The sequence below is a fragment of the Choristoneura fumiferana genome, chromosome 8 (genome assembly GCF_025370935.1).
Source record: "Choristoneura fumiferana chromosome 8, NRCan_CFum_1, whole genome shotgun sequence".
Taxonomy (NCBI): domain Eukaryota; kingdom Metazoa; phylum Arthropoda; class Insecta; order Lepidoptera; family Tortricidae; genus Choristoneura; species Choristoneura fumiferana.
In genome coordinates, this window is record NC_133479.1 from 6692852 (window position 1) to 6720833 (window position 27982).

General features: G+C 38.0%; 2 protein-coding genes and 1 pseudogene across 13 annotated transcripts; 1 reads left to right on the forward strand and 2 right to left on the reverse strand.

The window, feature by feature from the left end:
* Positions 1–1615: 1615 nt before the first annotated feature.
* Positions 1616–8717, forward strand: LOC141430269 (methyltransferase-like protein 22). Of its 9 annotated transcripts, none has more exons than XM_074090882.1 (8): positions 1616–1841; positions 2014–2138; positions 2358–2503; positions 3023–3101; positions 3176–3286; positions 5526–5717; positions 7783–7950; positions 8391–8717. In XM_074090882.1, the coding sequence occupies exons 3-8, from the start codon at positions 2498–2500 to the stop codon at positions 8678–8680; spliced, it is 846 nt and encodes a 281-aa protein (XP_073946983.1). In that variant the 5' UTR covers positions 1616–1841; positions 2014–2138; positions 2358–2497; the 3' UTR covers positions 8681–8717. The 9 variants fall into 9 exon arrangements, with proteins under 9 accessions (XP_073946983.1, XP_073946982.1, XP_073946981.1 ...); XM_074090881.1 differs by having other exon boundaries at positions 1616–1837; XM_074090880.1 differs by having other exon boundaries at positions 1616–2138.
* A 42-nt stretch (positions 8718–8759) lies between these two features.
* On the reverse strand, positions 8760–16771 carry LOC141430268 (uncharacterized). 4 transcript variants are annotated; one of them, XM_074090878.1, is made up of 5 exons: positions 14203–16771; positions 14071–14112; positions 13348–13619; positions 12261–12423; positions 8760–9552 (listed from the first exon to the last, which is right to left on the reverse strand). In XM_074090878.1, the coding sequence occupies exons 1-5, from the start codon at positions 14279–14281 to the stop codon at positions 9302–9304; spliced, it is 807 nt and encodes a 268-aa protein (XP_073946979.1). In that variant the 5' UTR covers positions 14282–16771; the 3' UTR covers positions 8760–9301. The 4 variants fall into 4 exon arrangements, with proteins under 4 accessions (XP_073946979.1, XP_073946978.1, XP_073946977.1 ...); XM_074090876.1 differs by having other exon boundaries at positions 8761–9549; positions 13348–13808; XM_074090875.1 differs by having other exon boundaries at positions 8763–9552; positions 13348–13808.
* Positions 16772–16797: 26 nt separating this feature from the next.
* LOC141430270 (polycomb protein suz12-B-like) lies at positions 16798–27981 on the reverse strand (annotated as a pseudogene).
* Between the last annotated feature and the right edge of the window lies 1 nt (position 27982).

Genomic DNA, 27982 nt, shown 5'->3' on the forward strand with positions numbered 1-27982 from the left:
TTGATGTTTTTGTTTTAAATTTAATTTTGCTTGACACAACAAATAAGACTTTGACAACTATTCATTCGGCCGATTTATCCATCTCTAAATAGATTGAGCCTGATCCTATAATTATTTTATTATATTGTGCTATGTATGTAATATAATTAAATCATACAAATAATTATGCAATTAAAAATAAAACCCTTTTATCCATATAGGTGGATGACCATGAGGTCGTGTGTTATAAAAAAATTCGGCCATGTTATGACATTAGTGTTGAGCTGCATGCACACGGCCCCATGAATGTCAACGAAGGACATTCGGCGTTAGCTACTGCAGTTCAATTGATGGCTTTTGTCATTACATATAGATAATAAATCATATTAGATTTAGTTAAGCAAGCAATTATAAGTTGTAGAACATAATTTATTTTTCGAGGGGGTTCGAATTCCCGGCCGGAGCAGATATTTGTATGAATAATACGAATGTTTGCTCTCGGGTATTGGATGTTTAATATGTATTTATGTATGTATTTATCACTATAAGTATAGTATGTTTATGCGTTGCCTAGTATCCATAGTACAAGCTTTGCTTAGTTTGGGACTATACTCTATTTATTTTAACATTTGAAACTTAACGGTAAAATTTGCACACGTTTTTAAATGAAACAATGAAACTATTTAAGATTGTGTTAATTTCTATAGTAAAAGTATAATAAATACCGCTAATAAATGTAGATGTAGGTATTTTTAGTCAATTTGTGTTCGAAATACCGAGAAACGTGTGTTACAATTTGACCGTTAATTCAAATCTTAAATTAAACGGAGTATAGGTCAATTGGTGTCAAGTGTCCCATGATATTTGTATATTTTTTTATGTTCAAAATACATAAATAATTGATGACATTAAATGACTGCTCGCTATCTTTACTTATATTATAAATTAAATTATAATAGGTATTCGAACGTTTCAACCACCTCAGTTTTCTGGTCAATTTTATTATGAATTTGTTATTACTGTATTTCTACCAGATAACTAAAAAAATATATAGGTAAGAATGTTCGGCTATTTTCACAGAAAACTGTTCAGAAAAATGAATAAGACGATTGAAACACTCGAATGAACAGTGACTGTATATATTTTATTTTTCTGTTCTGTTGGTCGTCACGCTTTCACGTTTAAAGACCCAATCGATCGTGATGAAATTCAGTGTGAAGACAGTTTGGGAAACTGAAATGTAAAATTGTACAGTTCGTGAGATCGCACGATGAACGGCTTCTTTACAAACGAAGTCTCGAGCAACGTCTATTTGTTATGAAAAAGGTATGAGATCCCGAAAAGTACTTACAAAAAACATGTTTTTTTCTCTGAAAATTTTATACTTTTTGTCAGCACGCAATAAACAAATTCTTCGCAGACGAAGTCGCGGGCAACAACTAGTTCATATTCATATTACATTATTTGGGTGTTATTCGCACTTTGTCCGTCCTGAATGCGGTAAAATTGTGTCACTAATCACTAAATTACGGATTGCTTTACTAACGTAAACCCACAGATCGTAAACCCTCCATTTCGGACCACGAAGGCCAATAAAAATAATAAAATCCACTAGTTGATGTTTGAAGGCCCGGTGTGTACGTAGCTTTATAGGCGAGACAAGCAACTTTTTTTATAATTTGTCAATTTTGACTTTAGTTCGATCTATGTTTGCTTTGTTTACATTTTACATAGTATAATAATAATTAATTAATCAGCCACGCAATGGTGCCAAGGCACTAACTAAAGAGTTGCAGCCGCATAAAACAATAATCTATGAATTGCAGCGACGATAGCTTCAGTGCAGCAGTTAATTGCAGTAGGTACTTAACAAAAAAAAAACGTTTTCATCACACTTGCTCGTAAACAGTGTCAAAACATGAAGGCTACCTTGATTGCAACCCCCTAAATAAAACCCTCGACCTTAATGTGCTTCTCATGAAACCCGTGGTCGGTAAATGAGTCATTGCGCGTACAAATTTTCTTTTCATGAAGCCCAAGGTCGGTAAATGAGTCCGTGCCCGTACTGCGCATGGTGCAGCAGCAGGACCACATGCACACGCGGCTCAGGCACATGCTGAGGGAGAGGGAGGGCGGCGCTGCCAAGAGCGCAGCCTAAGGTATGGCCAATATTTAGAACAATTATATTTTTTCTTTTACAAATATAAAATTATACTCCCAAATGTGATGAAAAACATTGTAAGTATGTCGCACGGGCGGTACTAGAATTACGAACATCGACTCATTAAAGCCCTCAGTCTTCGACTTCGGGCTTCTAATAGACTCTCGTTCGTAATTCCTTATTTACCACCCTTAAGACACAATGTACTATTTTACAGAACAGAAAATAAGGTGACTAAAATCGTTCATTCATAGCACCTAACCTACCACAATGGGTTGAGCAATTAGCTATTTATGTTGTCAAAAGGTGAAATACAACTATTTTATTTCCTACTAGTTACCTGCATTACTGCACATAATGGAAGTAAGTATTAAATTATAGGTACTATAGATTTTTCAAAAATATTTATTTACTTATTTTAGGTTTACGCATTAATAATGAACTGCTGCTGCTATTATTATTTTAAGTTGCGCACAATTTATGTTTCTGACTGTACTTATATCGCGTGCAAATTTACAGTATCTACAAATTCTAAATGTATACCAACTGGCACTCACACCCATCACTTGTGCAAATTTATTTTAAAAGTTTAAAAATTGGATGTCATCCAATTTTTATGCCCCTGTCCTTCCTCATTGAGATCGGTTAGAAACAAGTTTATAGATTAGCAGTGATACTGCAAAGGTGTGGCAATTTTTAATTAATTTTCATAATTGTTATAAATCATTGGCATCTATTATTTTGGCAACTGCATTGGATCTAACAATAAAGTACCCTTGAGATTATTTTAGCAATAGCTATATCACAGAAAATTATCCATCATGAAATATGAATGGCAGTGGCTGGCAGTCAGAGAGAATTAATTTAAAAAAATTGTTTTAGATGCCGGAACTTACAGTGACTTCAGAAATATATGGGGAATATAATTACAATACTAAAATAGCACCAAGTATTGAAGGAAGTGAGTTTATAAATCATTAGTAATAGCTCATTATTGTCTTCAATTTTGTGTTCAGTGTTTATTTTCTATTTCAGATGTTATCTCAGAATTTCCCTTTCTTTTACCAAAGGGTGAAAACAAAGTCCAATTTGATGATGATGATGATTTGATCATTGAAAGACCAGAAAATGCAGTTATAAAAATTGGTAAGTCTAGTAACAAAGTAGTTTTTTAGGGTTCCATAGTCAACTACCCTTATATTTTCGCCATGTCTGTCCGTCTGTCTGTCTGTCTGTCCATGTAAGCTCGGAGTCCATTAGTACTAGAAAGCTGTAATTTGGCATGAATATACATATCAGTCACACCAACAGTGGTAAAATAAAAAGTTTTTTTATGGTACCTCCCATAGACATAGTGGGGGTGATTTATTTTTCTCAACTAACCCTATTGTGGAGTATCGTAGGATTGGGGGGTTGCTAAGACGATTTTTCTATTCAGTGATCCGTTTGCGAAATATTCAGCTTTACAGTGCAAATTTTCATTAAAATCGAGCATCCCCTCTAAAATCTAAATTGTTGTGTGGACTAATTTGGAAAAATTCAAAATATGTAAATATATCAAATTTACAAGGAAAATTATAACGGCTAAAATTGCTTGAGAATTTTTAGTAGTTTAAGAGTAAATAGCAGCCTAAGGTATAAAATATACCTAAACTTGGAAGATTCTGTACACAATACGAAATCCTTAGAAATATATTATTTAATTTTTTGGTAATGGCTATGGTACCCTATTCTGGGCGTGCCCGACACGCTCTTGGCCGGTTTTTTTTGATAGTTAAGCAGTTACAAAGCTTCATCGGTGGCACCTGTGGAAGTCAGGTGGCAGTGAGTGCGTTAAAAATAATATATCAATAGCCTTCAATTTCAACCAGACCTGTGGCAAAGCACAAGAAAGGTCGTAAAATGTAATGCCATTAGCTCTGACCATAACGTCTTACTGGACAATATAGAGAGGGTTTCAGGAAGCGGGGAGGGGATGTTGATCCCCTTGAACATTTCTCAGAGGAAAAAAGGTAGATCCAGTTATAGGATGACTAGAAAGAGACAGTGAATGCGATTGCGAGCGCCTGCGCGTTTGACAAGACGGTCTCTGGGCCAGCTGGATTTTAAAAGGATACTCATATAAATTCAATCACATTGCAATGCTAAAGCCCCATTTAGACCATGCAAGAACTTGCATGCAAGTTGCATTACAGTGCAGTTCTATTCAGGGACATGAATTCCGTCGCTCAAACCTATACAGCAATGTTTGTTAAATGTAAATGGGGCTTATTACAACCAGTTCAATCACTCTGCAAGTACAGTGAGTTATCCCTTGGAGTGGCAGCGCCATATTCAAAAATTACTGTCACATGGCGTGACCATTTTGAAAAAATCTCCTTCATTTCACCGGAGATATTTCTGGCTTGTTTCAATAGTTCTAGGGGAAATGTTTAATTTCACCCGAGGTAGACACTACTTTTCATTTTGACTGTGAGGAAAGTAAAATATTACAAAAAAATTAGAATAATAATAAATTGAATTTACTTATATCCAACCGCCAAGGGTACCTTTTCGACTGGCCACTTGCCACGGCCGACTATAAAAAAATCGAGTTGGTCACGACCAAGGAGCTTATATACAACACTAGAGGTTGAACGCCGAACGACGAAGTTTGACCTTTATTAATTATTTATATATACCATCTCTTTCTTTCACATTTCACGAATGACTTCCATCTCTTTCTTAACCTAACTAAAGTAAGAGATGAAATATATTCGTGACGTAATAAAGATCAAATTACTTGTTTCAAACGGATGTTCGGCGTTCGACCTCCAGTGTTGTATATAAGCTCCTTGGTCACGACGTGCATCTAGATGGCCATACCGAAACGTGAAAAAAAGTGTCATTGACGTAACTCAATTGTCTTATCTTCGACTCCGTGGCTAATCGAAAAATTAAAAAAAAAACTTAATTACTTACTTTAATTTATTACTTAATTTTCATCTCTCCTGTTCGGAAACTTTCTTAACCTAACTAAAGAAAGAGATGGAATCAGTTTTGTAGGTATATAAGCTCCTTGGTCGTGGCCAACTCGATTTTTTTTATAGTCGGCCGTGGCAAGTGGCCAGGTCCGTAAGGTACCGTTGGAGGCTGGATTCTGGACCGTACATTCAATTTACTGAATACCAAAATTCAATTTATTATTATTCTAATTTTTTTTGTACTATTTTACTTTCTTCACATTCGAAATGAAAAGTTGAGTGTCTAACTCGGTGAAATTACCCATTTCCTCTCAAACTATTGGCGCTCTCTCTTCGTTCGGCCCCAGAAATATCTCAGGTAAAATGAGTCACTTTCCACCCTTGGTTATCAATCTACTATTGTCTTATCTTTTCAATTGCAGAACACAGTTCTAAGACCAAAATAGCACTAGTTGGCCTACAAGTATGGAGGGGAGCCTTCCTTATAGGGGACCTGCTCATCCATTTAGGTGTAAAAGGGGCATTGAAAGACAAAACCATACTAGAACTTGGAGCCGGCACTGGTCTCACCAGCTTCATTGCTGGAATTTATGCCAAAAAGGTTATTTGCACTGGTAAGTAAAAAAAAAACTTGGTCCTTCGAACCAGATTTTTAGTTTAGTTTCACCAGCACCAAGTAGTGTTTGGTTGACGCCATATTTGTAGCTACTGCCTTTTGCGTTTGACTAAAACGCTACTTCTTCTGCACTACTTCTAAGTTTTTTTTTTCTGCACAATGGGGGCTTTAATACTGTACCTACTGTTCTGATTACGCACGTTTTAGTAATACATTGCGTGTGTTGCCAATTCAACGCTGAGCAGCGAGCGTGTCAACCGAGTAATGATCAGAGAATACACACGAAATCAGGCCCTGGCTGTGAGTGTAAAAGGAAAAAGGTTGAAGTAAAAGGAAAGCCTAGTCAAAGTCGTAAATTGCTCATTTTGCGTCAGCCCTAAGCCTTCTTTTCGTTCCCCAAATATTAGTAGAGGATCATTTGGTGTTCCCTTCTTTCGCAGATAGAAATTTCATAGAATTTCGTTTCGCAGAAAATGTTTCATATAATATTTGGTCCTTGTATTTTTACTTCGAATATTATTGTTTCAACAACTATTTGCTTGAATGAAACATATTTAATAGAAAAACTATTCAATGAATCTTATAATCTCATTTTATTATTTATCAAATTGTAGAATTATTTTTTAACAAATATTATTTGTTCGATAAAATATATTAGAATATAGGTTAGAAATCGCTACCAGAAAAGTTGGTTAGGTTAGGTTAGGTTAGAACAGTGACCTCGTCAGAAACGACTCGCTACTAGAAAAGTAGGTTAGGTTAGGTTAGAACTGCGACCACATCAGAAAACGAATTGCATGTTTTTCTTGGTAATAAGTTTTATAATAACTAAATAATATGAGAATAATGAATATTTGATTTGTTATTCTTGGATATGAATATCTAAACAAAAAATTATATTTGTAACAAAAATCAATGATTTAAATTTCTTCAAAGTAAGTGTTCTGCGTATTGATTATTCTATGAAACGATAATATGATAAAAAATGTCTGTTAAACGAAATTCTATTAAAATGTTGTCTGTAAAACAACGTACAACCGGATCATTTAAGTACAAACTGCGCTGTTTAATTGATAAAAAGCATTTTATAGCAAATTTAGTATGTAAAAAATATATCGCAAGTGGGTTGGCTAAAAAATTCCTGGCCATAGTATTAAAACAAACCACTACAACCGCCGCCATTCAAATCAGATTTTTGTAGACAACACAATATCATCGTGTGTGCAATGCAAATTAAATAGCCAGTATCAGTTGCCAACCTAACCAATAGCTACACCAAAAAAAAACAATCCAACATTTGTAGGGTATATTCTAGGCTATAGTTCGGCCAGGATTTTCCTTCGCGATTTTCAGCAGACCCACTCGCGATATAATTTTTGAACATCCTTAATTTGATATAAAATACTTTTCACCATACACCATAACATTACGTACAGCCATTAAGTAACAATTTGATTCCTGACCCATCATACAACGATCTCGATCCGACACAACGATCGACAGTAAGTGTCACAGTGCGTAGCTAGGTAACCTCCCTTAAAAAAAAGGGGCCCGCTGCTATCAAAACTGTAAGGTTTTGAAGTAAAATCATTATATATTACTTTGAAAATGTATCAACTTTATCATCAGCTATAAAGCACAATTTCGAGGGCCCCTGAGCTTGAGGCCCGGGCACTGCCCCGCCTAGCCCCTTGGTTACGCCACTGAGTACAATTCCCTTGTCATTCAATGCAATGTCACTATATTTTTTATTCTACGAAAAGGTTCCACAGTGGGCCACGATTCAGTTGCTTCGATAGTACAAGTAAATCCTCTATCTATAATGAGGGTTTTCACAGAGGCGAAATATCGCTAGATGCGTTAGTATCGTGAGGTCCGTTTGACGTTTGCTCGTGATTGGTTAAATAATTAAATGAGCCAATCGCAATCTCTGTGAAAACGGTGAAAATCCTCATTCAGATATTAGAACATAATATGGCATCTACGAATAAATAATAAGTCTTATAGACTTCTTATAGACTTATTTTTCGTTCGTAGTACCTATGGCATTATAAAATTTTCAGATATCAATCTCGGTGGCATATTGGAGCTCATAAAACTAAACGCGAGGTACAACGAAAATCTGATCAAGTCGCAGTTCAAAGTGAACGAGTTAGACTTCACCGACACTGCTTGGAGCCGACAGTTGACTGATGACGTCGAAGACGTGAATGTCATTATTGCTGCTGATGGTAAGTTTTTTTTTATTTTAAAATCTTATACCAAGTCAGGAAGCGTAACTCAGAACTTCAGAACAAATTCCACACAAAAAGTACTTTAAACCAAAACGACTTATGATTCAAATACGAATCATTTTCGAGATTGCAAATAGACGTGCTTGTTGATTGGTTAAACTTCAGTAACAAAGCTGGGATTGGTTTGCGCGCGTAATGCAATGTCAGATGCACGACAGATGACGCGCAGAACACGGTTCTTAAGCCCCGCCTACTAAACAAGCAAAACCTTTTTTCTAACGAAGTTACAATTCCCTGACTTATTTTATTATTAGCGTAAGCCCAAAGGATTATCGAGTTTATTGATGTTGAATACGCGTAAATTCGTATTGAAAATGTCTTCAATGGATTCCTCCCTTCTAATTTTCTGTTTCAAAGTCCGCTTTTATTTTTTCTAGTGGTATATGACGACGACGTTACAGCCGCTTTCGTAACTACCATACAAAAGATGCTCAACACGAAACCTCCGAAAACGCTCTACATGGCTCTAGAAAAGCGTTTCGTCTTCACGATAGAGCACATGGACTCCGTTGCTCCTTGCTACGAGACATTCCTTACACTCTTGGACAAAGTAAAGGCAGGGAGTAACTGGACAGTGGAGCAAATGCCACTTGATTTCCCCAAGTACTTCACTTATGACCGCGTCAAGGAACTTGTTTTATGGAAAATATCATCCAAACCTAACTAAGGCTTCTGCTGTGATAAATAAATACATATTTTGTTGATACTATGCTTTTATTACCGATCCAAAGACTAGTTTATTTTTTAAATCTCTATTTCAATTTGCTTTACTGAATCTACAAGGCACAGATACTTAGCTAACCGAGTGGATTTTAAATAGACAAACTACAGTATAGTACAGTACCATATACAAAAGTTGTATAAATCATTACAAAACATTTAGAATAACTTATTAAATAATCGGCGTCGTATTCTATGACAGTTAGTAAATTTCCAATACAAAGTAGCAGGAAAGCGATGTTAGCTACTGAGATTGTGTTTTTTTTTACAAAAAGCCATCAACATATCAAAAAAAAGTCTCAAATTTTTAATATCATTTTCCAACTCCGAAATGAGGCATAGTACCATCACCATTGACTATTTATTGATACTGATAGAGCAGTCAATGGTACTGATACTTAAAACCCAATACTCAGGGTCCGGTACACTATTTTTTTCTCACTCTGGCGCAGAAGCGCATCCCGTCCATGCCGGATCGCAAGTATCGGGCTTATGGCAAAAACGGCGCAGCAGCTCAACTTCATCACTAAGGACAAAAGAACTTGTGCAATTATATCTAAGCTTATAATTATTTCTGCGTAGGCCAGTGTTCGTTGTATTTGGTGAGGAAGGTTTTCCTCAACTCCGAGTTGCGAGCTTGTTGATCCTTCTCTTTACTGAGGGTTTCCACGCTCTGTCCGACGCAGAGGTCCCCGGTGAAGTGTATGATGACAACTTGCGTGTTGAATGTCACGTTCTTGTCAGGATTTTGCTTCGCGTAGTTGCTGTAGGTCGTCGGCGGCTCGAAGTCCCATGAAAACGGCAGCGTAATGTCTTCTGCTGTTATAGAAAACAATTTGGTTATTCGATCCGTCGCCTTCAGTTTAGGGCTCATCATCATATCAGCCGTAGGACGTCCACTGTTGGACATAGGCCTCCCCCATATAGATCTCCTGAAGCTTCGGTTGGAAGCGGCCTGCATCCACCGTGAACGGCGGCTTTAACCAGGTCATCCGTCCATATCGTTGGTGGACGTCCTACGCCACGCTTGCCGCCGCGCTTGTCGAGGTGCGTTTTTAGGGCTAATGTTGGCCATACAAGCTAATGTCTATCAAAGAGGTTATTTGTGCAGGTTTGTTTGGGGGGGGGGGGGGTCACCACACGCTGTATGTCGCCGGGCTGTGTGTCACTAGCAGTGATCGTACTTTCTCTAGCATTTTCGATGCAGTGCTAGGGTTGTCAGTAGAGCCCAATATTAAATTGTTTGAACCAAGAATCAAATAAAATCAAAAATAAAAATAAAACAGCGTATTAAACAAATCCGAAATACTTACATAAAATATTCTTATATAGAACACTAGCTTTTACCCGCAGCTTCGCACGGTAAACCATTCGGTCGGGTAGTTGCAATTGAAATTTTCAGGATTTACAGATTCTCCTGGAAATTTCCAAATTTACACCGTGTATCTTTTATTGAGGTTGTGTTGTGAATAACTGTACAAAATTCAAGACTATAAACAGTAGTTCCCAAACTTATTTTTCTCGTGGACCACTTTCAAAATTTTACTGGTGTCGGGACCCCCTGTGCTACATTTCTACCACATTCTTAAAGTCGCCAAAAAATAAAAATTGTGTCGCTTCTGAGTTCTGTCCAGTCGCTTGCCCTATTAAAATATTATCTGCTTAGTTAGGTACTTAAAACAATGTAGGTAAGGCCCTTATAAAAACTATGCTTACATTTTTGCTCTTTACTATCAAGCAGATAAATTTTCGTGGACCCCCATTTAACATCTTATGGACCCCCATTTTTTGTTCACGCCTACGTAGACCCCCAGCAAGTCTCCCGTGACCCCTGGGGTCCACCTGACCACTTTGGAATCACTGCTATAAACCCAGTGCTGAAATTTCAAAAAATTTCACTATCTAAATTCAAATTCAATAATTTATTCAGTAAATAGGCCGCAATGTAAAACACGTAATTTTTTAAACTACCAGCGCTTTCGGAAAGACCATCATTGCCAAGAAGAATGCGCCGCAAGAAACTTGCAGTAATTTTTCAAAATAAAATAATTATAAATAAAATACATAAAAACTACATTTAAAGCTAAAATTACAACATAATAATAATAATTAATAATACAGGGATGTATGGGGTCTCTTAGTTACAACTCCCGTGGGATATTGGGATAAAAGTACCGAATGTTTATTCCAGACGTCCGGCTACTATATACCAAATTTCATGACTCTTAAGCCCAGCGGTTATTATTTCGAGATTTATCCCTATCCCGTGGGAATATCGGGATAAAAAAGTAGCCGATGTGTTATTCCAGAGGTCCAGCTATCTACATACCAAATTTCATGGCTCTAAGCTCAGCGGTATTATTTCGACATTTTATCCCTAGGTATCCCGTGGGAATATCGGGGTCAAAAAGTCGTCTATGTGTTTTTCTGGACATCCAGCTACGTACATACCAATTTAAATGACTCGTAAGCCCATCGGTTATTATTCAAGATTTTACCCTATCCCGTGGGAATATCGGGATAAAAAGTAGCCGATGTGTTATTCAAGAGGTCCAGCTACCTACATACTAAATTTCATGGGCCTTAGCCCTGCGGTTGTTATTTCAAGATTTGAATCCCTAGGTCCCGTGGGAATATCGGGTCAAAAAGTCACCTATGTTTTAATCCAGGTTATAAACTAACTTTTCGCCAAATTTCATCCAATCCGTCCAGCCGTTGCAGCGTGAAAGAGTAACAAACATACTCACTCACTCACTCACTCACAAACTTTCGCATTTATATATTAGTAGGAAGTAGGATGTAAAGCCCTACCCAATATGCATAATGACATGAAGGGTTAATTTACTATAAGAAAATGTAACATAGTTGCAATAAATTTAATCCTTATCTCAGGTGAACTATAGTTGAACTCTGAACTTTAGCATAGACATTATAATGCGTATAACTGATTAAACACAATGGCGAAACTGGGTTACAGTAATAAATGTTATACACAATTATATTAACTGATTAAGTAAAAAAAAAATGAGTTTCATAATACTACATAGTTTTAAACGTCAATCATATTATACACGTTGACAACCCTAGGTCGCTGTCGTGTGTCACTTGACGTCATCGCACCAAGAATGCTAGAAAAAGTACGATCACTGGTCAAGTCATTTGGTATACCTACCTACCGCCTGCGGGGAGAGACACCTCACGCTGTATATCGACCGGAGTTATCGACCAATGAAACAGCCTTTATGTAAGGACTCCGACCGCGTGGAATTCGCTTAAGGTATTCCGCGTTCACTAGGTATGCAATTTTCCGGGTAAAAAACCATTCAATGTCCTTCCCCGGGTCTCGAACTATCTGTATACCGTAGGTATTTCATCTAAATCGGTTCACCGGTTTTGACGTGAAAAGGTAACAAACAAATTAACAGACATACAAACTTTCACATTTTTTATATTACTAGCTGTTGACAAACAGACTTACAAACAATCGCATTTATAATATTAGTGGGAAGTGGAATGTGGTAACGCACGCGTGCTGTACTCTTCCGGGCCTTGCACGGAGTCGCCGGTGCACTCGGGCCCGCAGCGCCCGTCCTTCAGGATCCCTCGCATGGTCGTGAGCTTACTGATTGCCTTCTCGCTCTTGCTTTGCTCGCTCTTGTGCTTATCGATGTTGCGGAGGAACTTTTTCATCTGGAAATAATGATAGCTTCAAAAAAAGCATCCTACTGTCGAATTGAGAACCTCCTCCTTTATTGAAGTCGGTAAGAAACTAAAAAACGCGCTTTAAAGGTAATCCTGCCGACTGCTCCATCATCACACATCTTTCCAGTATGCGGAATTTTTCTCATAGGAAAATTTCGTAAACTTCACACAACTTTGTATGGGGATTGAAACTTTCCGTTTCTTAAATTTAAATTTCTATATTTCTTGTGAAAATTTCCAGAAATTTCCGAGAACTTTTCCAACTTTTTGGAAAATTTCCGCAACTTGCACATCTATAGTCAAAAAACACCACAAGGCATTTACAATAAGCCCAAGCACGTCTAGGTTACATTAAACAGGTCAAATCGGCTATTGTCGGATCAGCAGAATGGTACCATATAATTGTAGGTATACCTAGTTCTAGTTATTAAAACTACGTTTAATTTCCAAGTTTCATATCAATACCGCAATAAGAAGTGGGTAATAAGCAATCTAAAAGATTTCGTTACATAGATAATTATGAATGAAGGTAAGTAGGTAAAGACATCTGTTTCGCTAGGTACCTATAAGTTCAGTTTACTCGTTCTGCTCATTACCAATGTCATTTGAATCGCCTATAAATTCTTTGCACGGGAAGGGCATGGTGGTGCCTTAGAAACGGTAGGCGCAGTCTGAGGGTGTGCGATACAAGCTCGGTTTTAATACAACTTGATGTGTCTACTAAATGTGCCTCGCTAGGCTAGAGTAAGTGTACCTATATTTTAGCAGCTTAAGCTCATGTCATTAGCTAGTCATTAGTAATTTAAGGTGCAGGAATGTCCCTCAAATTGGAAAACAACACCAAAAATCTAACGATCTTGATCTGGGATCAACTGTTTGCTTGTCGTATTAGATACTAAACTTAAGTCTTACCGTCTTCGATATTTTCTTGGGCGGATCCTGATACGACATTTTTGGCTCTCCCGGATTGCTGCCAATCACGTACATCGTATTCTTGGGTATATCGAAATCCGAATACACCGACGGCTGGCTGTCCACTGGCTCCTTGACCCGCCCTGATCCCGTCGACGACTTGCTGTTACTCGGAGCGTATGCAGATTTTTCTATAGATTTAGGGACAGGTGGTTTTTTCTTGCGTCTCTCTTTTTTCTGAACCGTCTCATCCTCGTTGGACAGGCTTTCTTCTGAAGTGGAAGGGAAGACTTCATTGAGACTGAGAACTTCGACATTGCACTCATCGAGGTTGGTTGGGTTTTCTACATCTGCCACTTGACATAATTGGTCGGTGGAATGGATGCTTATGAACGATTTCTGCCCTGAGCACAACGCGGTCTCGTCTTCGGCTACAGCGCTTGGTTTCTTAGATATGGTCACTGAAAAACGTTAACAGTGCGCCGTTTTAGTCTCGGCGCACATTATCAGAAGTAATCTATTAGACACTAGGAGGTACAGCTTATTTAATTGTGGACTAAACCCTGAAGCAGGAATTGAAGCCAAGACAGCACAGCATCTGTCGCAAAATATCCTTAAACTACGTAGTTTAATGGTGGAGTTCCCAGCTATTGTTGCTGTTGTATGCTGTATACATGCTGTTGTTGCTGGGTCACTATAGGTATATTATTAGTTATAACTTACCAGCATATGTGCAGCTCTCAGAGGCGTTGCAAGCAATAACTTCTACAAAAACAATCAAGTGTTATAGCTAAAATACAAGCGAACTCTGTTATTTTTAATACTTTGGATGATCAATAGTCGTATACACATTACCTCCTTCTTCGCGTTTGTCTGTGTGTGTATTTAGTTTGCTTATTTCAGGTAATTTGCGGGCATTCTTCGAGTATGACATATTTAAACAACAAATTTCAGTTTGTGAACTTTGTCAAATGGCTTCCCATTTTTCTCTTCATTGGTTACAGTTTTGACATTCCAATTTTGATATTTTCAACGACAGGAGGTACGAACTGTTCCGTGAAATAAAACCAAAGAGTATTGAAAATAATTATTATTTCATTTTATAAGTACAGGTCTAGTCGACATAGGATCATACGATAATAGAATATAATAACAATGTACTTGCTTCAAATAAAAAAATCGGCAAAAAATGCAAAATACTGCAAATAAACGAATGAAAACTTTAGTTACTAAATGTAAATATCGAAGTGCTTGTGTAACTACTAGGTGTAACAGTCAATTTGTTCACAATCTTCTACAATTATCGGTTTAAATTTATTCATTATTTATCAGATCGCGATATTAAATTGAGTGAATTTAAGGCAACTGGACACCCTGCAGTTTTATCATGATTTATGTTTAACGATACTGGTTAGGTATTTACAAATTTGTAAAATTACTCCTCAAATTGTCATCTGGGCAAAATTGGTACAAGGAAATGTATACAATAAACCACAACTTTTAACCTTGCTTCTCCTTGATATGGGCCTTCCGCAAAGCACCGTCTTGTAAAATAGTACACATATAAAATAAACCGCAATTTCACGTCGATGATTGCATCGATCGTTAGTGACTTGCTCAAGCTATACCTTCCGCCGCCTAACTTTGCCTAAAAGTTCATTGCCCCGACGAGTACCGCAAAAACTATAAAGGTATAATTCCAATAATTGAATAGGCACTATACCGTTAAGCGATTCGAACACAATCCGGGAGTAACGTAAAGACGTCGCATAAAAAATGTATCTCAAAAATGCGTCAAAACTGAGTATTAAATAATGAACTTTTAGGCAGATTTATATGGCGCGTGGTATAGAATTGACGTTCGGGAAGACGACAGTCTTTGTCACGAACATAAAAATATGTAATCCCTTTCCATCCACTAGGTATGCAAAAGGGATAGAAAATACAGGTGCTAAGCTAAACTAGTCATTTCTGGTAGAAAAGCAGTCTAATTTAACAATAAATGCTATCGTTTGCCTGTGGAAGGCTAACACAATGTGCAATGCCATTTATGATTTGTGGCCTAATTTGCCTTATACGCAATGGCTTTGCTGGAATAGGATATATCGTCAGTACTTTGAAAAAAGCTAATATCTCAAAATCGATGATCTTTCCGAGTGAACCTAATGAACATTGTTTCAAGGGTCAAATTTGTTGACGTATTGATTTGAGATACGCGATTTCGATATGCAGCAAGTTGTGCTGCCAGCAAACATGTTTTAGTCTATGGGATCAGAAACATTTTTAGATACTTCCAAGCATACAATAACTGAATGTGATCATTACTGATCATAATAACTTTAATTTACAAAATGGTTATCAATACGAGTTGTTATAGATACCAGATACATTTTATCAGATCATACCCATTACTGAGTTGTGATTTATAATAGGTGCATAAGCCGAGTCTAGACCTTCAAGAAAAATCGTGCAAGTTGCAATACATTGCGAGGCCGTAAAGCGAACTGGTTTGTAGTGGTCGATTGAACGCCGCAATGTAACGCAACTTGCACGACTTTTCTTGCAAGTCTAAACTGGGCTTTAGATCTGAACTACTGTCACTACAGACAGCCACAACACTTTATCGAACACAATAACTCTTAGCAGACAATCTGGAAGCCGTTTAGGCTAAGTTTATTTTAGTCTTATGACGAATGAGGTGCTTTTAGAAACATCACAGTAGAGAAAGAAGAAAAAACTAAAAGAAACCTACATTATTATGCTGCTAGCTATGACCTATGAGTACATTACATGGCTAATTTCTTGACGGTTTTCACCCCCGGAGGGCAGCGAATCTGAGTTTGGGAAAGACGCCAAAAAATTGTATACATATATATAGGTATATCAGGTATATCAGGTATATGTAGTATGAATTTTTTAAGGTGTCCCGATCTCGTTAACAGCCCACCTTTCGAACAAAGCCATTCTATGTGCCCTCAAGTGCATAATCCTCAGTTTAAAATGAACAAAAATATAAGATAAAATAGCTCATTGAAATAACAAGTTTATTATTTACAATAGAGAGTTCATTTGAAATGAAACTTTGTTGGCAGATAATCTTGGAGAACAACTAGATAAAATTGAGAGCGCAATAGAACACAATGGCTCTGAAAAGGTGGGCTGTTAACGATATCGGGACACCTCAAAAAATTCAGACTATATGTTCGGTTGATCAGGGCCTACGCTAGCTGGCGCGGGTTTGGGTGCAGGTAAAAATCCGTCGCACGCGACGCGTGCAGTCAGCGCTGCTTATGCTATTTTTCAATAGGCGTCCACCCGCTCCGTGCAAACCGCGTCAGCTAGCGTAGATCCTTAGTGTTACACAATACTATTGTCAGAAATGTTTTATTTCATACATATTATCATCGTCCTACAAAAAGAAGGGAATTATCAGTTATGAGCTTTAGGGGCTGTTTCACCATTCATTGATTAGAGTTAACCGACGGTTAAATGTGATGCCGTCTCCGTCTATTCGAACAAAACTAATAGAGACGGCACCACACCTAACCGCCAGTTAACATTAATCAATGGATGGTGAAACAGTCCCTAAAGCTCATAACTGATAATCGTTTGCATGGCATAAAACAATAATGCCAATAGACGTGTCTGTTAACTTGAAAGTTCGATTTTAGTGACATATTCATTTCATAGGAAGGTGATTAAAAATTGATAGACAGCTTACTTGGCCGACCGTACCACATTCGGCTTCAATCGAATACGGGTGACAAATATTCGAGATCCTAGTAATAAAAAAATCACATTATTGATAACATTACTTAACCTTTGGGTAAGTATCATAAAAAATAAAAAAAATGTGATGAAAAGTAATGCAAGCCTTAATTACACGGAGCGAGGAATGTAGTGTGAGTGTTACATTGCGGGACCGCATGGCTATATATTTATAGGCGATTAACAATCGACGGCAATGTATCGCAACTCGCAAGTTTCTTGCTCCGTCTGATCAAGGCTATAGATTCAAGCGGTATGCCACTTTACCCTTTGCCTTTCGCTAGCTTTTGGGCATTAATGTTGAACCACTGTGGAACGCAGTCATATCAACAGTTTTTGTAAACACGAAAGCAATCATCACATCACATTGTGACTAAGTCCCATGTTTGCTCAACCAACAGCGGCCGTACGTCCTTAGATGACGTGTTCTGTTACAACGCTAGTCAGTTTCCACGGTGCTACTTATCATGAGAAACAACGTAAGACTAATCGCAGATGGCGAAAAATATTTCCCTACATGAGACCATACAATCTTGCAGTTCGAGTACCCAGACATACAGACCGCAGCACGGAAGTGTTGCGGTGACCATTGATGCGTAAGTATAAAATAAGGTATCGTGAGGGAGTGAGCGACGCGCGGGACGGGTGCACGGGGCAAGGGTAAGTGCCGACTGGTGAGCGCAACTGTCATATAGGCCGAATTCTCTCCACGTTTACGATCAGCGCTACACTTCCGTGCCGGCTGTACTGGATTGTCACAAAGGACCAAACCAAAAAAACATCCAACATGTAACAGTTCCAGAAATCAGTCTTCCATTTTGTTGCTAACTAACTGGGTTTACATTAGTTCAAATTTAGTAAGAGGAACATTAATTTGACAATAGGGGACTCTCCCTTTTTTTAATTTCATGATAGGTACTATATTGTAGTGTTTTTTATTTCTGTAGCAGAACTTTTTATTTAAAATCTTTTTAACACAACAATTTTTTATAGAAGTAACACAAATAAGCTTACTTGTTCTATACCGCAAGTATTGAGTTCAACTTTGTGTTCTACGAATAGACCCATATAAAAGTGCGTATGTTGCAAAGAATATTCGTCCGTACACCACACGCAACTAAGAATAACACGCATTGTATATATTATCATATCACAAAACGATAAGCAAAGACAAATGCAACAAAATAGTACAAAGTTCGGATATTATTTACTTAAATCAAATAAACATTTTTTGAGAATTATTATTACCAGCAATACAATTTGTCGCAAATAAAATAGCAACGGGCATAATTAACCAACTTAACTATAATGTCATCCATTTCATGGATATTGACTAACACTTAGACGTCTCCATTGAACGCCAGCAACGAAATTATATCACCTAATCAGAATACTAATGCATAATTTTGTCAAAATTGATTCATCGATTGATATGGCGCCAATTTGAAAATTATGCAAGGAACACGCAAGATCAATTTATTTCTACACTCCTGCCGCCATCAATAATAAAAAATAAACGGTTGAAAAAATATTAAGCCGGGTCTCCACTGAGCGAGCCGCCATTTTCGGTGCGATTTTCAGGCCTGTGTCAAACAAAATCATGCCTCGTGCCCTTGCTTCGCTAGGCAGCTTTCTCAGTGGAAACCCGGCTTTACAGATCTTTTCACTCCCGAAGTCGCTTGTCTCCATATTTAGTGAATGTAGTAGTTAATTGGCAAGCCTATTGTGTAAGACGATTGTATGTATGTACGGTATTATAAATACTCTTTACAGGCATGCAGCGCACAGGGCCAGCCTTGGAGTATGCGCTCCGGGCGACTCATGCCTTTGGCGACCTTATAGATATGATAAGGGACAAAAGTACAGGTCATGTTTGTTAGTTTGGCTAATGAAAGCTGAACCCAGCTATTATTTGAGTGGCAACATTATTCAAATGTCATGGGCAAACAGACCCAAAGAGTATGAGAAAACAGACACTTGAGCTCGTACTATTATCTATTCTGTGACTTGAGTGTAGTTTATTAATACGGGCTTTTTTATTTATTAAAATTAACAACACAAAAAAAAAACTTTTAATCCTACTTTGGTCGGTAATCTCACTCCGCGATTTTGTTCACAAAAAAAAATCAAATCCAATGTGGCTGCAATCGCAAAAGGAGCGTTAAGCAATACGTAATCGTCTGTACTACGCAATACATTTCATTTCATTTCATTGTTAAATTTACAATCTGATGATAATGACATTTTCCAACCTTCACTAGTGTATTCCGGGAGTAGCAACCCTAGTACCTACACGTGCCGCGTGCGAGTGAACACGAGTTATGCGATAGACAGAGAAGCATAAAGCAGGCACGCTTCTTATGCCTAAACGTCACTTTTGTACCGCAGAGCAGTTTCTGTGTACTTATACTATTATTTATTCTGTGGTACGGTCGCCATCAGATATTTCGGAGCGGCCAAGGTGATCAAAAATGTCGATACATACCTTAACAATAGAGTACATGTACCGATATCTTTACCTGGTATGTAATACCATATGAAAGATTTTTGAATCTGCCGTGTTTTCACAGGTTAAGCTTTCATTAGCCAGAGTCTAGACATAAATTATTCGTACTCACTCCTACGAGATACTCGTAAGTCTATAAAAGTTAATACGCTGAATATAGTTTTCCTTTAAATCGTTAAAGTAAGTTTAGAGCGCGCAATAAAAAATCTTGTAATTTGCGCTCCTGCTTTACTCGTACATTCGAATTAAAATATACAGGACTTCGACTTTGTCAATGAACAGATCTGTACGTTAAGTGCCATTAAAAAGTGTAAACCCGAACTTAAAGTGGAAAGTCGCTATCCCAGTCTTAATTTTTTTTATCTACGTACAATAGAGTATCAACTTAGAACGAATTTCACTTTCCAATGAGCCTTCTAGAACCTTTCACATTGTACTTAAAGCCTCGACTGCAGAGGTCATCGTTTCAACAACGAACGAGTTAGTATTTGCTATACGGACCGCTTCCTTTCTGATATAGACGACCGCTTGCGGCTTTGGATGCTTCCCGAAGACATTTTCCTTTTGGTGTCACCGTTTGTCGAAGTTATCGGAGCGTTTTTGTTATAACTGGTGCCAGGGTTGGCCATTCTGTTGTTAAGATTGGAGGTCTTTCTCCTGACTGACGGGGAGGCTTCTACGTTGTTCAGTTTGGCGGTGGTCGCCTGCGGCTTGGGTTCAATGATGACGGGTTGCTGGTACTTTCCCACCGCGTTCCAGTGTTCGCGCTGCGCTTTGAGCGACTCGCGCATCTTTTCTTTGGCTTCGGCGTTGTCCGCTAGCATTTGGTTGAGCATTTGCACCGTCTGATACAGCGCGACCGGACTGAGCAGTCCGAAGTCGTGCAATGAACACATGTGGAGTATAAAGTTCCTGTATAAATTCTTTTCTAGAAGTTCCTTACCTTTCATCTGTAGGAACATTTGGCAAGCGAGCGGGATCTGGCAGTCTCCCACGTAGTTGTATTTCATGACGTGGAGGTTCCACATTTTCATGAGTTCCTTTTCTCCCTCGTTTACGTCTGTGAACTCGTCGATCATCATCATGGTCTTTTGTTGTAGCCAGAGAGGGTCGGTCTCGTCCTCCGAGTCTATATCGAGCTCGTTGGGGTACACCGGCAGGCACGTGATCGTGTGGTGATACAGCCTGGAAAACAGGAGTTAATGTTCAGTAGAGGGGGTTAGCGATAGCTTATGGCGTACCTAGCAAAAATACTGTAGGAAGCGATCGGTAGCTTCTAGGCTTCAGAAGGAGCAGCAATATTATAATGAAACCCAAGCCTCTGGTCGGTTAGCTAGTTAGCTAGCGCTGCCTACGTTGGAATTGTTCCAAAGCACGCCAGTGCCGTCGCTTATAATGCTCACCGATTGTGTCCAGTGAGATACGGCCGCTGCGCCTCGACCAGCTCGCTGTCATCCAGCTCGAGGAACTCGGCCAGGCTGTGTCTCTGGGGGCGGCGGCGCGCTCTCGGGCGCCAGATGAGCACGCGCGTGAGCGAGGTGCGGCGCGTGGGGCCGGCGCGCGGGCCCGGCGCCGCCGACCGACCCTGCGCCGCGATCAGGTCGTGCGGGGAGCCCGTGTACGAGCCGTCATATAACTCGTTTATGGAGACATCGATGCGCGCGCCGCCGGGGATCGGCTGGGGGACAGACGTGAAACTACCGTGAGACTCACTCATTTAGTTAAAGTACATGGGGACAGAGGTTCGCTCGGAGTAAACCTCGAAAACCAGCGTTTTCCCAGAGATAAGACCAAGCTAGAACGATTGTTCAAAAACAAACACAACAACATACAAACACAAACAACAACAACAAACAAACCCACTTTTTTATTTTTTATTCGACTGGATGGCAAACGAGCAAGTGGGTCTCCTGATGGTAAGAGATCACCACCGCCCATAAACACCTGCCATACCAGGGGTATTGCAGATGCGTTGCCAACCTAGAGGCCTAAGATGGGATACCTCAAGTGCCAGTAATTTCACCTGCTGTTTTACTCTCCACAACAAATGCAAGAACTGCTGCTTCACGGCAGGATTAGTGAGCAAGATGGTGGTAGCAATCCGGGCGGACCTTGCACAAGGTCCTACCACCTGCAAAACTTAAGAGCTTTTTTCTGAGGTGAAAAAAAAAACGGTCCCTAGAAATAGAGTTGTATCAGATTTACGCATCCTTTGCTGTATCAAATATTGGTGCTGGCAACTGTAGCATATTATAGTATTGTCGTCAGAACTACGCATGAAAGTCAAGTTTCGTGTCAATACCACAATAGAAAGTGGATGAAAATTAAATTCAAAGATTCCATTACATTAATTATTATATAATTATATAAAACATGCTATTTTTGATTTCTGTTCAACAGGTGAAATAAATTAGTTACATCAAGACCTAGTGGCCTAACTTTTACTGTATAAAAGAGAATGAACAATTAAGATAATTAATTATGCGTAGTAAAACAGTGTAAAAGTAATTTGTGGTTTTCTTAAGTCCGTTTTTAACTCACACAATGACATATTTAGCAAAAGAAGATTAAGACTGGTTAAAGTTTCCACCAGAGGAATGTTTTTCATGAACACCTATCCACGCACAGCACCGCTGGTGGAAAATGAAGGTAAATGAAGCGTTTCTATTGGTTCATGAAAAGCACATTCTTCGCATCACATGAATCACATCCTCGCATATCTCTGGTTGAAACACAGCTTAATAAAAGTGTTTATTTTCGATGCCTCTTTTATACGTCGCATCAACGTCATACAATACGATTCTGAACTAATAAAGTACTCACGAAATATGTAAAATTGAATCTGGAATGGCAGAGTTTGAGGTGTTTGAGCAGCGAGTATAGCCGGCCGCAGTCTAGAGAGCACCACGGGCAGTGCAGGTCGTCGCACGCCTCCGTCTGCTGACGCGAGTTGTTGTTGTAAAGGAACTGGTAGATGATCTGCTGGCGTTTGCTGTCCTCTGCTGACTCGGACTTTGACTTGTCTCCTGTTGACAAGTAAAAAAAAATAAAAAAAAAATCTGTTGCTGGAATTAAAATATGAGTAACAAGAGGAAATGGCATGTCAAAGAGACACACTGATATAAATTAGCTAATAATAATATTAACTTTTTTAAATAAAAGCCAAGACAAATAATCATCAAGATTTTAAATTAAAGTGTGTATGAATGGACATGTGAGCATAAATTTCCAGCAACACTGGTTTCTGTACAAACCGGGACTAATGACATTTATTCTTGTTTTCTTTTTATTTCGTGTTTGTTACTCTTTGACTTTTAAACCATTGTATGAATTTGGACGAAATTTGGTACGAGCTTCTATTAAGATTATAGGGTACAATACTGAAATCCTGATATTCAGATATCAGCTACTGCTAAGCTATAGATAGATACAGCATACATACTGTAAGTTTAGAGACAGATATTTTGCACAAGTGCTCTTCATATGACGTAAATGAAAGCCATGATTTAATTTTCGGTCGTCCAACAGTGTGCTTTCCGGCTCGATCTTACGATTACTATGTAGGATTGTAGCGGACCATTTTTACTCACACAATTAACGCATTATCAAAAGCTTATACTTATAGTGCGTTATAAAAAAAACTTACTTACTATGTATTTCGCATTTATATTCTTTTGTTGACTGCCAGAAGGTCTCTCCTTCTTGTGACACTGTCTCTCTTAGCACCATTCGTCTCAGTTTGCTGGTAGAGCTTGGGCCGGTAACCAGACCGTTTGTGGGCTCGTGACTCCAGCTAAGCTTCAGTTTGAGCAGTGGACGCACTTTGAATATGTCGAACATTTATATCTGTTGGATATCGTTTCCTGGAAGGTTAAACTGTCTCTCTTACAATTGCAAACAAACTCAGTTATTTGGCACTAACTAAACAATGCGTGGGAACTATGGCCCAAGCCCTCTTGTTCTGAGAGGAGGCCTGTGCCCAGCAGTGGGACGTATATAGGCTGGGATGATGATGATGATGAAACAATGCCTGCCTAACACTGCGAGCGGAGTGTACTCCACATGAAGTCAGTTTAACTTGCAACAAGCTACTTAATAGAAGTTCAGTGGAAGTACTTCTATTTAGCCAATTGTTGCGGGTTTAATCAATGATATTATAGGTATAGTGTTATTAAAAAACCCGCCAAGAGCGTGTCGGATACGACCAGAATAGAGTTCCGTAGCCATTACGAAAAGTAATGTAAATTAAGTAATATTTTTCTAAGGATTTCGTATTTTGTACGGAATATTCCAAGTTTAGGTAATAATCCTCAAGCAAACTTAGCCGTCATAGTTTTCTTTGTAAGTTTGATATATTTACTACCATCCTGAATTTTTTCAGGGGGGGGACGCTCGATTTTAATGAAAATGTGCAATTTAAAGTTGAATATTTCGCAAAAAAATCTATGAATCGAAAAATCGTCTTCGCAAACCCCTAATGGTTTTAAAATACCTATCCAACGATACCCCACGATTTGTATTGTACCATTTTGTCGGCATAATTTACATATATATACTTACTACGAAACTCGAAACTCGAAGTTCGTGTCATGCGGTCCCTCTGACACACTATTTAATACGAGAGCGAGAGGGACGGTACGATACGAACTTCGAGTTTTGAGTTTCGTAGTAGCCCTGCTGTATCGTGCAAAAGTGCACTAATTATGCCTATTTGAAAATTTGTGACACCAATTTTGTGTATAACTTGAAATGCAATAAAAGATAATGACAAACACTTAGAGTAAGTAAACCAAAAGAATGTATTTTGTGTTTGTGTGTGTGACCTGCGTTGGGAACATATTATAACATATCTTTACTTAAAAATAATGAAGTTAAACGGAGTTAATATGCTGTTACTGAACCAGTGAGATACACCTCATTGACTTCATCTGCACTTTACATTAGGTGGGATAGAGGTCAATCATTGTCGATTTTGTGTAAAAAGAAGTCGGAACGGAGTTCGCACCGCTCGCAGTGGAAGGTGGACCAGAAGCGATAAGTATTTCGCATCCTCTTTAAAGGAGCGCCCTATCTAGTATGAATCATTCGTTGTAATGGACGCTCGTAAATTAATGTCAAGATTGTTATAATTTACAAAAAAAATACACATTAACATAATAAAAAAGTTTCTGTCAAAAACTCTGACGCCACGCCATATGGGAAAAACGCTTCTTTTCCGAAATTTAGTTACATATGCTTAACAGTACGGAGTGCAAAATTCGAACTGACGCTTATATTATTTTAAACGAGAGCGAGAGGGACGGTACGATACGAGCTTCGATTTTCGAATTTCGTAGTAGCCCCTCAGGCTGCTTTTAACTGTTAACTACGAAATAGAAAAAATAAGAGGTAATGTCAACAAGTCGGTTTGGACCGTAATCAATCAGTGTCGTGAGAAATACATACACATTTATTCATACACACTTTGAAATCTTTTCGATTATTGGTCGTAGCTTTCATTCGAAAAAGTAAAACGTCAGATGGTGATGATAATGAAACTGACGTAAATATGCTTATAGATGAACTTAATTACCACTATAATCAGCGTGATTCATTAACATGCCATTTCCTCTTGTTATTTCTATTTCATAGATAAAAATACAAAAACAACTCGGCGACAGAAATATACGATTTATTCAAACTTACATTAGGAATAGTCTCCCATTGAGCCATAAGAGCTTTGTGCGGAGACCGAGCTATTGTGGCACTCCTGCCTCCCGGAGTGGCATCGTGCAGCACCAAGTCGTACTCTCCATTAGTGAGAAGGCACCGGTTATGTTTGTCATACACTATCAGCTCACTGCCATACAGTTTGCTCCATTTGCTGTCTGATGTGCCATTGACGTGATCCGAGGATTTCAGTCGCTTCGTTGCAGGCTCTAGATAAGCAGGAATTTATTATCAACTTAATAATAGCTCTTGAAATGAAATATCCCATGATGTCTGTACAGTCAGCAGCAGAAGTACTTGTGGTGCTCAAAATGATCTAAACACTCTTGGCAATAAAGTCACCCCGTAAGACAACCCGTAAAAAAATAAAGTAAGAAATTTTTTAATAAATAAAATACATACCTATCACAAACTATTGACAATTGATAATTTTGCATTGAATTTATGAAAAAAAAAATTAAAGTTACCAGATATATTCTGTGGGTACCTATTATAAGATACATAATATTTGTTATATTAACAAAATCTTAAGTTTAAATGAACCATTAAAAATTAGTTATGATTTTAAAATGGTAGGGGTGACACAATAAAAATATCTTTCACATCAATTTGCGCCTTAGTTTTAAACAACAAAATGTAAGATTAAATTACACACAAATGGGCTGCAGATGAATTATTTATAGTAAATCTAGCCTATGGTATTATGTTAATAATTTGACATGAAAATACAAAACAATGTGCACAAGTTTCACATATATATGCAACATATATATTGACGCTTGAAAAGAGAAACTAAGCAACATTTTTTAACATAGTGAGTTAATACATGTTCAGAATCAGTAAATGTTTCCCTGTCGTTTGAGCTGTCTCAAAATTTGCACAAAAATGACACTTAGTCAATTTCTCCTTTCAACCGTCAATATGCATTCTTATAAAGATATTTTGCTAACTGCAATGTTCAGGCTTATAACATTTTACGAATACTCAAAATATCTTACCTTCATTCTCTCCATTCATAATTTCTGTTGATGTGCTAGAAGTGTTTGCATTGTTTCCCGAGGTCCTGGTGACTGTGACTCGGAGCATGAGCATGTAGGACTTGACATTGGGCCCCTGCGAGGGACTGAAGGTTTCGCTTGAAATGCTGACAGCCGATGCCATGGCCGGTGGCTCAGATGTGGACGGATTGAGGGGCAGGGAACAACTGCCAACCTGATCATTGAAGAAATTTAATTTTAATACTAATAATTGTAACACGTATACAGCATTAGCATCTACAAATTCTAGCTGTGATTTAGAAAAAGTATTGCTGTTTGAGATAATAAATTAAATAAAGTAATCAAAAGTAATGTATAGTTAAAGAAACTGAATCTTGTACCGGGGTGGTACTTTAGTGTTGATATGTCATATGAGAATCACATACAGTTAAATTCATTATGAAAAACTTTTACTTCAGTGCATGATTCAGTTTCATCAACTGTCCAGTTCAACTATCTGTTTTTTGATCCACCGTGGAATGCTTTCATGCACATGGTGTTAAAGATTTTATTGTCAGGCAATGTTATGTCCATGAAAAGGTTCCACAGTAGATAACAATGAAGTTGGTTTAATAATTACCAAATTACATTAAGTTAATTTATTTTGTAATCAACTACAGTAATTGTTTTATTAACCAGTAATACAACATACCATATCTTCGATAGTACAAGTGCATAAGTGTCTAAAATCAAGAATGAGTTAACATGGTACCTACAGTAGTACAAGGGCAGCCATACTAATATTATAAAAGTTTGCAAGTAGTTATGACGATAAAAAATTCTCTAAAAATTTATAGACACAGTGATGGATAACCATAGACAGATAAATAAATCGATAGAAACTTTATCCTTCATAACAAAAACATGGCTCTATGATAAAAGCACAATAAAACAAAATAATAGAAGTTAAAAATTGTTGATACTTACAGAAACCTCCACAATAGCAGAGGAGCTCTCTTTCCTCTTTTTGTGACATATCTTCAGCAGTAATGTTTCTACTTTCACTTGGTAATCCCGAGGGTCTACCAGGCTCTTATCATAGAACCCTAGAAACGTAAGGGTCATGAACCCCCCCAAGCTATTAGGTTGTAGCTCAGTACTCTTCTTCAAGGTGATTTTCTCCAATAAAGAGTCCACCTTGAATCCAACGCGACTTTTGTTACTCCTGGACATTCGCCTCTTCATGTACGACAATGTTCTGTTCAAGAAAATTGGCTGCAAATTTAAAGAAAGTCGTGAAATGACCAGATAACATGCACTTACGAGTTAATGATTATTTTACATTTAAGTCTATTTAACACTCACCGATAACATGTTCCGAGTTCGCAGAAATCTATATATTTGTGTCGGTTCTGTAAAACAGAAAAAAGCATTATCTAGCACAAATTATTATTCATCACATAATGCTTACTATCTAACACTACCACTTACTTTCAAACGCTTGCAAAAACAATTCATGGTCGGCTTGAAGATGGTCAATTTTAGAGTTTTTGCTAGTTTCATTGTCTTTATCACGCTTTTTTGGGGGCATTTCTGCTTATTTTAATTAATAATCAACGAAACCGCCAAGTTCATCGGTTATCGGTTCGTTGACTTGACTAACATGACATTTGAC

Excerpts from the sequence above, each read along its gene's own strand:
- LOC141430269 (XM_074090880.1), top strand. Across the intron at positions 5,718-7,782 it reads CAAAAAGGTTATTTGCACTG|ATATCAATCTCGGTGGCATA; the intron begins GTAAGTAAAAAA and ends TAAAATTTTCAG. Across the intron at positions 7,951-8,390 it reads TGTCATTATTGCTGCTGATG|TGGTATATGACGACGACGTT; the intron begins GTAAGTTTTTTT and ends TATTTTTTCTAG.
- LOC141430268 (XM_074090875.1), bottom strand. The coding sequence starts at position 14,281 with ATGTCATACTCGAAGAATGCCCGCAAATTACCTGAAATAAGCAAACTA. Across the intron at positions 13,809-14,070 it reads TGAGAGCTGCACATATGCTG|TGACCATATCTAAGAAACCA; the intron begins GTAAGTTATAAC and ends AACGTTTTTCAG. Across the intron at positions 12,424-13,347 it reads CCAAGAAAATATCGAAGACG|ATGAAAAAGTTCCTCCGCAA; the intron begins GTAAGACTTAAG and ends CATTATTTCCAG.